At 40.9% G+C, this 12,406-nt stretch overlaps 1 protein-coding gene and 1 long non-coding RNA gene across 9 annotated transcripts in view; one reads left to right on the forward strand and one right to left on the reverse strand.

Moving 5' to 3' along the window:
- Positions 1-12,406, forward strand: part of SBNO1 (strawberry notch homolog 1) — a 62,520-nt gene that overhangs the window by 42,621 nt on the left and 7,493 nt on the right. For all 8 annotated transcript variants that reach the window (XM_021073992.2, XM_021073994.2, XM_021073993.2 and 5 more), the window contains 5 exons: positions 21-115; positions 211-303; positions 8,571-8,708; positions 10,022-10,098; positions 11,829-12,022. In XM_021073992.2, coding sequence (XP_020929651.1) covers positions 21-115; positions 211-303; positions 8,571-8,708; positions 10,022-10,098; positions 11,829-12,022 — 597 coding nt within the window. The remainder of the gene's footprint in view (positions 1-20; positions 116-210; positions 304-8,570; positions 8,709-10,021; positions 10,099-11,828; positions 12,023-12,406) is intronic.
- LOC146396545 (uncharacterized) overlaps positions 1-12,406 on the reverse strand; it is a 179,840-nt gene that overhangs the window by 28,257 nt on the left and 139,177 nt on the right. The gene's annotated exons all lie outside the window — the stretch shown is intronic.

Below are 12,406 nucleotides of genomic sequence, written 5' to 3' on the forward strand. Positions count from 1 at the left end.
ATTGCTTTTGCTTGTTCAAGATCTTGGTTCTGGAGATGAAAAAGTGAGGAAAAGTGACGTTAAGAAGTTTTTGACTCCAGGATATTCAACCTCTGGCCACGTAGAATTATACACAGTAAGTTTTGAAAACATGCATTTTCAAGTATAATGTCTTTCTGTGATAGGCATTTCATAGAAGTGAGTTTCATTTAAATTTTGTTTCTTCTACAGATAAGTGTAGAGAGGGGAATGTCCTGGGAGGAAGCTACCAAGATTTGGGCTGAGCTGACAGGACCAGATGATGGCTTTTATTTGTCATTGCAAGTAAGATTTGTTTCCTTAAAATGTTAACTGTTAAGATATATAATCCTGTAATTGTAATTATCTGTTTGCTTTGTGCTGATTTTCCAGTTTTATTTAGTTTTCTCTGGTTTTGATAATTTATAGTTGTAATTTGAGTGAATGCATTTTGAGGGATATTGTTAAATGCAAGTTTTTAATTATAAACTATTCTTTTTTTTTTTTTTTTTTTTTTTTTGCCATTTCTTGGGCTGCTCTCACGGCATATGGAGGTTCCCAGGCTATGGGTCAAATCGGAGCTGTAGCCACTGGCCTACGCCAGTGCCACAGCAACTCAGGATCCGAGCCTCGTCTGAGACCTACACCACAGCTCACAGCAACTCCGGATCCTTAACCCACTGAGCAAGGCCAGGGATCAAACCCACAACCTCATGATTTCTAGTCGGATTCGCTAACCACTGAGCCACGATGGGAACTCCTCTAATTATAAAGTATTCTTATTAAATTGAACTCCTTCCCGTAATACAGTGACTTTCTTTAGTCTTAATAATGCTTTATGGAGTTCCCGTTGTGGCTCAGTCATTAATGAATCCAAGACTAGGAACCATGAGGTTTCGGGTTCAATCCCTGCCCTTGCTCAGTGGGTTAACAATCTGGCGTTGCCGTGAGCTGTGGTGTAGGTCACAGACTCGGCTCAGATCCTGTGTTGCTGGGGCTATGGCATAGGCTGGTGGCTACAGCTCCGATTGGACCCCTAGCCAGGAACCCCTCCATATGCTGCGGGAGCAGCCCTAGAAAAGGCAAAAAGACCAAAAAAAAAAAAAATGCTTTATGTCTTCAAGAGTCAGTTTTCAGTTGTTAGTATGACTACATTCTTTGGTTTAGTATCTGCCTGTGGATAGAGCCAAAGAGGGGAAGTATGTATGTGTGCATATTTATATTTAGACATATACATACATACAAATAAATGCATGCGTATGTTCATAATGTTATAACATCTTGAATTATATGAAATATGCATATGATATGAATTAATTAAATATGATTTGTCCTGGTCAAACTATGGACTTTCTTTTAATTTTTTTTGCTTTTTAGGGCTGCACCTGTGGCGTATGAAAGTTCCCATGCTAGGGGTCAAATCGGAGCTACAGCTGCCGACCACAGCCACAGCTGCCGACCACAGCCACAGCTGCCGACCACAGCCACAGGAACACCAGATATGAGCTGCATCTGCTACCTGTACCAGAGCTAATGGCAATGTCAGATCCTTAACCCACTGAGGGAGGCCAGGGGTCAAACCTGCATCCTCATGGTTACCAGTCAGATTGTTTCTGCTGCATCACAGCAGGAACTCCGAAACTGTAGGATTTTAATCTTACCTCTTCTCTTACATCTTTCTCTGATGTCAGCTCTTCCTTTTTCTTCTCTCTTCCACACTGATAATCTTTAGTCTCCAGGATGATAAAATATTTTTTGGTATATGCTTCCCCCATTTAATTTTTTAAATTTTAATTAATTAATTTGTTTATTTATTTATTTTTGCCTTTTCTAGGGACGCTCCTGTGGCATATGGAGGTTCCCAGGCTAGGGGTCGAATCGGAGCTGTAGCCACCAGCCTACACCAGAGCCACAGCAACGCAGGATCCGAGCCGCGTCTGCGACCTACACCACAGCTCACGGCAACGCCAGATCCTTAACCCACTGAGTGAGGCCAGGAATCGAACCCGAAACCTCATGGTTCCTAGTCGGATTCATTAACCACTGCGCCATGACGGGAACTCCCCTTCCTCACTTAATTTAAAAAATAGTTAAACCATTTCTGCATGTCACTGTATGGCAGTTACATAGTATGCTCTTCTTTTAACCCTAATTAACATTAGTTCTCCAGGTAATTAATTTATATTTAAAGTTCACCACTCACTCACTAGTCCTTAGGTTAATATCTCTCTAGTCATTTTGTCTGGCGCCCAAAATAGATTCCTCAAGAAGGTCTTATGGAAACCCTCAGTTCCCTGAGTTCTTGCCTGCTGGGAATTTTGTGCCTTTGTACTTGAAAGACAGTTTTACCAGACATGAAATCTTTATTAGGTTAACATTATTTTTTGTTGAATTTATTTATTTATTTATGTTTTTTTAGGGCCGCACCAGCAGCATACGGAGGTTCCTAGGCTAGGGCTTGAACTGGAACTGTAGCCGCTAGCCTACACCACAGCCACAGCAGTGCCAGACTGGAGCCACGTCTGTGGCCTATACCACAGCTCACGGCAATGCCGGATCCTTAACTCACTGAGCGAGGCCAAGGATCTAACCCACATCCTCGTGGATGCTAGTTGGGTTTGTTAACCACTGACCCACTATGGGAACTCCATAGTTTTTTGTTTTTGTTTTTGTTTTTGTCTTTTTGCCATTTCTTGGGCCGCTCCCATGGCATATGGAGGTTCCCAGGCTAGGAGTCCAATTGGAGCTGTAGCTGCCAGCCTGTGCCAGAGCCACAGCAACGCAGGATCTGAGCCGCATCTATGACCTACACCACAGCTCACGGCAACACCGGATTGTTAACCCACTGAGCAAGGGCAGGGACCAAACCTGCAACCTCATGGTTCCTAGTCGGATTCGTTAACCACAGAGCCACGATGGGAACTCCCAAGGGAACTCCATAGTTTGATGGTGCTCTAATTTTCTTTCCCTTATTAATTTAGTTCTTTTGTGTCTGTATGTGTGAATGATAAGTTTGATCATTTTGCTAGTTTACATCCTGGTATTAGTCATCTTTTGTCCAGTATTCTCAGATTTGTAATATGCTCTTTCAACATGTAGATTCACATCTTCAGAAAGTTTTTGAATTACTTTCATTTTTCTTTCTTTCTTTTTTTATTTTTTTTCCTTTTTAGGGCTGCACCTGAAGCATAAGGAAGTTCCCAGGCTAGGGGTTTAATTGGAGTTGCAGCTGCTGCCCTACCCCACAGTTTACAGCAGCGCAGAATCCTTAATCCTCTAAGCAAGGTCAAGGATCACACCTTTGTCCTCTCACCCACTGATCCACAAAAGAATTCTTCCTCTCTTGGATCCTTTTAATCTCTTTCTTCATGTCTTTTTCTTTAACAGCTTTATTGAGATACATTTCACATCTAGTACAATTCACCCACTTGAGGATGTGATTAGATGTTTTTAGCATATTACCTTGTTAATTCTTTTAATTGTTTTATCCATTTTAAAGTGTTTGATATAGTGGCATTAATTATATTCACAGTGTTGTTAAGCCACCACCATTAAATGATAAATCCCCAGAGTTCCCTTGTGGCACAAACAGGTTAAGGATCCAGTGTTATCACTGTAGCAGTTCAGGTTGCTGCTTTGGTGCAGGTTCAATCCCTGGCCCAAACCAAAAAAACAGTAATTCCTCATTTTCCTTTCTCTAGCCTCTGAGAAACCTCTGCTGTATTTTCTGCCTCTGTGTATTTGCATATTTTGGTACCTCGTGTAAGTGGATCATGTAACGTGACATTTTGTGTTGGCTTCTTTCACTTAGTATAATGTTTTCAAGGTTCATCCATGTTGTAGTGTGTGTCAGAACTTCATTACTTTTTGTGTCTAATATTACACTGTCTACATATAAGCACATTTTGCATATTTGCAAATATTTATGGAGTAACAACTGAAAATGAAGACCTGGTGCAAGAAGTAACTGTGGAGTTGCCATCGTGTTTCAGTGGTTTTGAACCTGACTAGGAGCCATGCGGATGGGAGTTCAATCCGTGGCCTAGCTCAGTGGGTTAAGCATCCGGCGTTCCTGTGAGTTGTGGTGTAGGTCGCAGATGCAGCTTGGATTTTGAGTTGCTGTGGCTGTGGCATAGCCTGTCAGCTACAGCTCTGACTCAGCCCCTGGCCTGGGAACTTCCATCTGCCACGGGTGTGGCCCTAAAAAGACCCAAGAAAAAAAAGAAGTAACTGTGTAGGAAGTTCTCTCATGGCACAGAAGGTTAGGGATCCCGTGTTGCTGCTGCTGTGGTGCAGGTTTGATCCCTGGCCTGGAAACTTCCACATGCCACAAGTGCGGCCAAAAAGAGAAGCAACTGTGTAAGGGAGATCAAATATGATAATGCCACAGGCAGTGTGAAACATAAATCAACTCTGGATCAGGAATCCCTAAACTTTTTCTTCCAAAATCCAGGTAGTAAGTATTTTTAGGTTTTGCAGTCTCTGCTGACTATTCTTTGTGGATTTTTTTTCTTCCTAACTTCCTCCTTTTCATCCATCCTTAAAGTGTTCTTAAACTTAGGAGCTGGGAGTTCCTGTTGTGGCGCAGTGGAAGCAAATCCTATTAGGAACCATGAGGTTGTGGGTTTGATCCTTGTCCTCACTCAGGGTTAAGGATCTGATGTTGCCATGAGCTGTGGTGTAGGTCGCAGACTCGGCTCAGATCCTGCGCTGCTGTGGCTATGGCCTAGGTGGGCAGCTGTAACTCCAATTAGACCCCTAGCCTGGGAATCTCCATATGCCATGAGTATGGCCCTCTAAAGCAAAAAAAAAAAAACAAAAGCAAAACAAAAAGAACTTAGGAGCCTCAGGCCAGGTATGGTCTGTAAGCCTGGGGTACCGGTCTCTGATTGAAGAGCAAAGCTCTCAGACTAGGTCTGGCTTCTGATTGATTGTTCTTTCTTTTCTTTTCTTTTTTTCTCTGGGCCCCTCCTGTGGTATATGGAGGTTCCCAGGCAAGGAGTTGAATTGGAGCTATAGCCGCCAGATTAAGCCACAGCAACAGCAACTTGGGTTCTGAGCCATGTATGCAACCTACACCACAGCTCATGGCAATGCCGGATCCTTAACACACTGAATGAAGCCAGAGATCGAACCTGTGTCCTCATGGGTGCTAGTCAGATTCTTTAAACACTGAGCCATGGACAGGAACTCCTAGATGTGTTTGTTTAAAAATCTTGCTGAGATTATTTTAGATTCTCATGAGGCTATAAGAAATGATAGAGAAATTTCTTGTACAGTATTTTTCCTAGTGGTAACATTTTACAAAACTACAGTGTAATATCAATCAGGATTTTTTTTTTAAGGCAAATTCACTTTTGTTAGGTGGGATTGAGACCCAATCCAACGCAGACAACTTCGGCAAGCTAGGCTGGAGCGCTTTATCTCAAACAATGTAGAACTCAGGAGCTTCAGCCAGGGGTCATTTCAACATGCTTGTTATTAACACAGCGCAAAAATAACCAGAGAGAAAGAGACTCATCTAGTACTCATCTAGGTGCCAAGCTGGCCTAAACCGCCTGGACGGTAGCCTGAGGACTCCTGATGTTAAATTTATTACTTTTCAAATTTTATGTTTTGTCTTTTGTGTCTGTAGTAAAAAAATTCATTGCCTATTTCAGGGTCTTAGATTTTCTGAAGTATAGTTGATTTACAATGTTGTGATATCAATCAGGATTTTTTTTTAAATTTATTTTTGTGGCCACACCCATGGCATATGAACATTCCCAAGCTAGGGGCCATTTTGGAGCTGCAGCTGCCAGCCTAAAGCACAGCCACAGCAATGCCAGGTCCAAGCTGCATCTGTGACCTACACCACAGCTTATGGGACCACCAGATCCTTAACCCACTGATCAGGGCCAGGTATTGAACCTGAATCTTAATGGATAGTAGTTGGGTTTGTTACCGCTGAGCCACAATGGGAACTCCTCAACTAGGGTATTGATACAATTCACCAGATTTTATTCAGATTTCTTTAGGGTCTTGGATCGGATTTTTGATTAGTACATATAAGGTTATTGGGGGTTTTTTAATTTGAAATTATTATGGTTTTTTGTTTATTTTGTCTTTTTAGGGCCATACCCATGGCATATTGAGGTTCTCAAGCTAGGGGTCAAATTGGAGCTGTAGCCACTGACTTACACCATAGCCACAGCAACTGGGGATCTGAGCCGTGTTTGCCACCTACAACCACAGCTCACAGCAACACCGGATCCTTAACTCTACTGAGCATGGTCAGGGATGAACCCTGCATCCTCATGGTTACTAGTCGGATTCTTAACCCGCTGATCCTCACCAGTTTCCCTTGAGTGAAAGGATGTGGTAACATTGGTCCTTGGTTATTCTTTGCGTGGCAGCAGGCAGCTGGATGTGAGAAGAAACCTACCTGGAAGCTTTAGGCTGTTTCTTTGAACCTCCTTAGCAACAAGCAGATGCACTTAGAATTTGTTTAACGTGTATAAACATCGGGAAAACCGTATCAGAATCACTTAATTCCATTGTAGTGTGATGATTTATTTTATAATTATGTTAAATTAACCTGGCACTGTCAAGACAGATCACACTGTTTAAACACTGCCCTAAAGTATAGTAAGTTTGAGTATTTCATATTAGCCGATACATTTTATTTTGTTTTATTTTTTTTTTTTTTTTTGTCTTTTTGCCATTTCTTGGGCCACTCCCATGGCATGTGGAGGTTCCCAGGCTAGGGGTTGAATAGGAGCTGTAGCCACTGGCCTACGCCAGAGCCATAGCAACTTGGGATCCAAGCCACGTCTGCAACCCTCACCACAGCTCATGCAACAGCCGGATTCCCAACCCACTGAGCAAGGCCAGGGATGGAACCCGCAATCTCATGGTTCCTAGTCGGATTTGTTAACCACTGAGCCACAACAGGAACTCCTAGCCAATGCATTTTAAATGTATTTTTCCTGTCGTTTCATAGATTTTGCAGTAATTAAACAATATTACAAATCATTTGAACAAGTGAAAGACAATCTTTAGTATCCATAAAGAGAAAAGTAAAATATTAAGTCTTTTGTCCTTGTAAGAATTATCTTATATGAAACATTAGTAGCTAACAAATGATTTATTTTGTAGAGGATCTGGGAAAATGTCTTTACTTTGAAACTTCTTTTTCCTTCAATTTTGTTCCAGAGATTATTGCTTTGAAATTGTTCACCATTCCTTAAAACACATATTCACTTCCCAATCTTATATTTCTTTGAGCTAAATGGGGCTTTTTACAACTCCCTCCTCTTAGTCATAAAGTTCAACCTCTTCTAAAAAAAAAAAAAAGCAGGAGTTCCCGTCTTGGCACAGTGGTTAACGAATCCGACTAGGAACCATGAGGTTGTTGTGGGTTCCATCCCTGGCCTTTCTCAGTGGGTTAACAACCTGGCGTTGCCGTGAGCTGTGGTGTAGGTCGCAGACGCAGCTCGGATCCTGCGTTGCTGTGGCTCTGGCGTAGGCTGGCAGCAACAGCTCTGATTCGACCCCTAGCCTGGGAACTTCCATGTGCCGTGGGATCGGCCCAAGAAGTGGCAAAAAGACCAAAAAAAAAAACAAACAAACTTTTTTTTTTTTGCTTTTTAGCAAAAGCAGCATATAGAAGTTCCCAGGCTAGGGGTCGAAGTAGAGCTGCAGCTGCTGGCCTAAGCCACAGCCATAGCAGTGCAGGATCCAAGCCACGTCTGTGACCTACATCACAGCTCGCAGCAATCAATGCCAGATCCTTAAGGAAGGCCAGGGATTGATCCTGCATCCTCATGGATCCTAGTCAGGTTCGTTAACCACTGAGCCATGATGGGAACTCCCTTTTTTTTTTTAATTTTAAATAAGGCAAGTTCCATCAGTTGTCTAATTCGTCCTTTTCTTCCACTTCTCCATCATATTTATGTATTATTTGGTCATCATTTGTTGTTTTTTTTTTTCCTGTTAAAGCATTACTGTTTACACATCAATTTATTATGTGATACTTCACCCTCACACAACCGTAAGAATAGGTAGTAGCACTGATGGATTAGATTAAATCAGAGGACTATAGGTGATCAGAATCATTACCTTTAAGGTTATATTTCATTGTAAACTGAAAGAGGGTAACATATAAAAGAGGTAAAAGTTATTTTCCTGTGGACCCTTCATGCCTAATAGCTGGATTTTTACTTCATATCTCTGAGGCTCATTAAGCTGTGAGTTCAGTGTCGTGGACTAAAAGAGTCGAAATTATCTCCACTGGACATTGGTGCTTTAAATCTTATTCAACATAGTTTTCTAAAAACTATCCTATCCTTTAATATCTTCAGCCCATCCCAGAGTTTAGGTCTGTTAGCCTTCATTGTGGTGAGACCTCATTCCACTCAGTTACACAGCAGGTGTCAGCCTGTCCTCACAGTTATGTGTTTATGTACTCACTTGGCATTATAGTCTTTGAAAGGATTATATTTGCTGAAATGATGGTACAAAAAATAAGCCTATCTGCAAGTGTGCAGTATTGACTATGTTTTCTCACCTGTTTTGTTTTTTTCTATTAACAGATAAGAAACAACAAGAAAACTGCCATCTTAGTCAAAGAAGTGAATCCTAAAAAGAAGCTTTTCTTAGTTTATAGACCAAATACTGGGAAACAGCTCAAATTAGAAATTTATGCTGATCTAAAGAAGAAATATAAGAAGGTATTTTTTTCAATTGTATATGATGCTATCTTATGAATACTTGTTCTTTACGTTGAAACTGTATGTATATATAAAATTGTCAATTTTTCCTATTTGATTACTGGCAAAATGTTTTTAGAAAAAGTTTGATCAAGCCTTGCGAAATTAATTATAATCTTGCTGCAGGTGCACCATATGGAAGTTCCCGGGCTAGGGGTCGAATCAGAGCTACAGCCACAGCACACGCCAGGTCCAAGCCATGTTTTCAACCTACATCACAGCTTGAGGAAACGCTGGATCCTTTAACGCACTAAGGTAGGCCAGGGGTCTTTGAGCCACATCCTCATGTATACCAGTCCAGTTTTTTTCCACTGAGCCCCAGTGGGAACTCCTAGGTCTAGTCTTAATGTTATCAACATTAGGAAACTTAATAAAGATCATTATTTGAAGAAATCCCTTTGTGGCATAGCGGAAACAAATCCGACTAGTAACCATGAGGTTGTGGGTTTGATCCTTGGCCTCATTCAGTGGGTTAGGGATCCAGCATTGCCATGTGCTGCAGTGTAGGTCACGGATGTGGTTCAGATCTGGCGTTGCCGTGGCTGGGGTGTAGGCCAGCAGTTGTAGCTCCGATTCAACCCTTAGCTCAGGAACCTCCATATGCTGCAAGTACAGTCCTAAAAAGCAAAAAAAAAAAAAAGAGAGAGAGAGAGATTATTTGAAACAGCTTATGTTGTCAGAAAAAGAAAGTCTCTATTGCTAACTACAAAAATTAGAATTTTTAAATGAAGAGAATATATAAAAGACTGAAATTCATTCCCACCAACTCTTGGTTTTATTGTGTTGTGTTTATATTTTGCAGTGATTTCTCAAAACAGTGAATAACTCTGTTTCCTGACATTACTATATTATTATTGTTAGTATTACCTTATATTACTGTTATTCCTAGCCATTTTTGAAAACAGTTATAATTGGGAGTTCCCTGTTGGCTCAGTGGGTTAAGGATCTGGCATTGTCACTGCAGCAATTCAGGTTGCTGCTGTGGTGTGGGTTTGATCCCTGGCCCGGGAACTCCACCTGCTATGAGGTGGCAAAAAGAAAAGAGAAGAAAACAATTTTAGTAACTTAGTTGTTTGAGATGTTCATTGCACAGGAAGAACCTCGTGGCAGAGCTTTATGAATAGCATTCAGATGGAAGCAGTAGCAAGGACCAGGTTCTCTATATCGGGAGTACTTTAAGTTGGGTTTTTTTTTTTTTTTTTTGAGACCAAATAAGGCAACTAATTTGTTGAAAAAAATATAGTTTCAATGGAATTTTTGTCTTATTTTCACAGGTAGTGTCAGATGATGCCCTGGTCCACTGGTTAGATCAGTATAATTCATCTGCAGATACTTGTACTCATGCTTATTGGTTAGTATTTTCATTTTTCTCACCATATATTCCAAACCTATAATCAAGATTTAATTGAAACACCTCTTCCCTCGTAGCTATCTGTCCCTATAAGTACACAATGAGCAAATTGTCAATTGCTTGGTATCATTCCTTCAAGCAGAGGTACTTGTTGGAAGTCTGTGGACCACATGCTGTTTTAGGTATCCCTTCTGTTCTTCAGTGATGCTTCCTTACTTCCAACTATTGACTGCCAGTGTGGACTTAACTATCATTCTTAGTGTTGAGATTTTCTTTCTCCTCTCCTTCCTTCTCTTCCTTTATTTTTCCTTCCTCTCTTTTTTTCCACCCAAGGTTTTTTGGTGTCCCAAATCAGATTTATTTATTTTTTACTTAAATATTTATTTATTTATTTTTCTATTCTTTCATTCCCACAGCAAGTGGAAGTTCCTAGGCCAGGAATCAAACCTGTGCCATGAAGTGACCCAAACTGTTGCATTGACAACACCAGGGCCTTAACCCATTGTGCCACAGGGGAACTCCCCAACATTTTTATGGCTAGGAAACCATGGAAATGCCTCAGGTGGCTAACAGCACTAGAAAACTTTGTAATGAGCCATGGGACTAATCCTCTTGTGCTACTAGCTAGCCAGAGGTGTTCTCAAGTCATGTTCATTTCAGGGCATTGTAAATGGAGTATCTGGCTGACTTTATGTAAAAGGGTAGAGGATGTAGATGAACTTCAGCTAGGTTTTTATGTAGGCACATGTAGGTAGATAAATTTGCTTTGATGTGAGCAAGGTTTTTTAAATTTTATGAATGAGTTTGTGTTGAAGTTCCTGCTATGGTGCAGCAGGATTGCCAGCATCTTGGAAACAGCTTGGACACAGGTTCATTCCCCACCCCGGCACAGTGGGTTAAGGATCTAGCGTTGCTGCAGCTGCGGCCTAGGTGGCAGCTGCAGCTCAGATGTGGTCCCTGGCCTGGGAACTCCATATGCTCTGTGGTGACCAAAAAAGAAAAAAAAAGTTAGTGCTATTGGAAATTAACTTAAAGTCTTTTAAAATAAAATATGTAAAAAGTTAACCTACAGAAGTCCTCTGAAGTGTTTGCTTTGGATTTTAGCAAGCAAAGTGTTTACATATTAATACTGGAAAACTTTATTGACTTAGGGAAATAATTTTAACTATAAAATTTCGAGGAGTCCCCTGGTGGCTCAGTAGGTTAAAGATTTGGCATTGTCACTGCTGGCTTTCATAGCTTCTGGGGCGCAGGTTCAATCCCTGGCCCTGGAATGCCATTGGTATAGCCAAAAAAAATTTTTGGTAAGTCCTCTTTTTTCACAGTTTAAAAAATTTTACATGTGATTTTATTTTTTTGCTTGTTGAGGCCTTTTCCACTTACCTAATTTAGCACAATGTATGGGTAGTTTAACACTATAGAAATGACTGCCATTCATACAGTAAAGTAATGGGTATTAAGATGTGAAATGTTTAAATGGGTATCAAAACCAATAAATCAGCTCTTCTTGTAGGGAATCAGACCCCCAGAAATAACTGTGGATTTAAAATCAGTAGTGATATCTTAAATTGGAAAGGATAATCCAATATGTCAAAGGATTACAATCTACAAAACTGTCAGTAAAAGCCAATGATGGTGGGGCTTTTTCCACTTGAAATTTGGGTAGATCTTGCTGGCCTTTCATGTGTTTGTGTATGTGTAATACATTTTCTCCTCCTTATCTATCCTAGGCGTGGTAATTGCAAAAAAGCAAGCTTGGGATTAGTTTGTGAAATTGGTCTTCGGTGCCGCACATACTATGTATTATGTGGCTCCGTACTGAGTGTCTGGACGAAAGTAGAGGGTGTTCTAGCATCTGTCAGTGGCACAAATGTGAAAATGCAGATAGTTCGGCTAAGAACAGAGGATGGACAACGGATTGTAGGTGAGTCTTAATTTTTTTTTGGTTCAAGCTGTGAGAAAAAAAATCAATTCCTTTTTTTTTTCTTACCCTACTTCTTACCTCTTAGAATTTTAGCATCTATTCCAGTGATGGGATAGTACTTGCTTTATTATGTTGTTAAAAGTTTAAATGGTAATTAAGCTTTTTTTTTTTTTTTTTCAGGGTTGCACCGTTGGCATATGGAGGTTCCCAGGCTAGGGTTCTAATCAGAGTTGTTGCTGCTGGCCTCCATCAGAGCCACAGCAATGCCAGATCTGAGCTGCGTCTTCTACCTATACCACAGCTCATGGCAACGCCATATCCTTAACCCACTGAGCGAGGCCAGGGATCGAACCTGCAACCTCATGGTTCTTAGGCGGATTCGTT

Source organism: Sus scrofa, chromosome 14 (assembly GCF_054392235.1).
Source record: "Sus scrofa isolate SSC_HxYL_T2T_F1_AM1 chromosome 14, Sscrofa_HxYL_maternal_Yorkshire_Landrace_v2.0, whole genome shotgun sequence".
Taxonomy (NCBI): Eukaryota; Metazoa; Chordata; class Mammalia; order Artiodactyla; family Suidae; genus Sus; species Sus scrofa.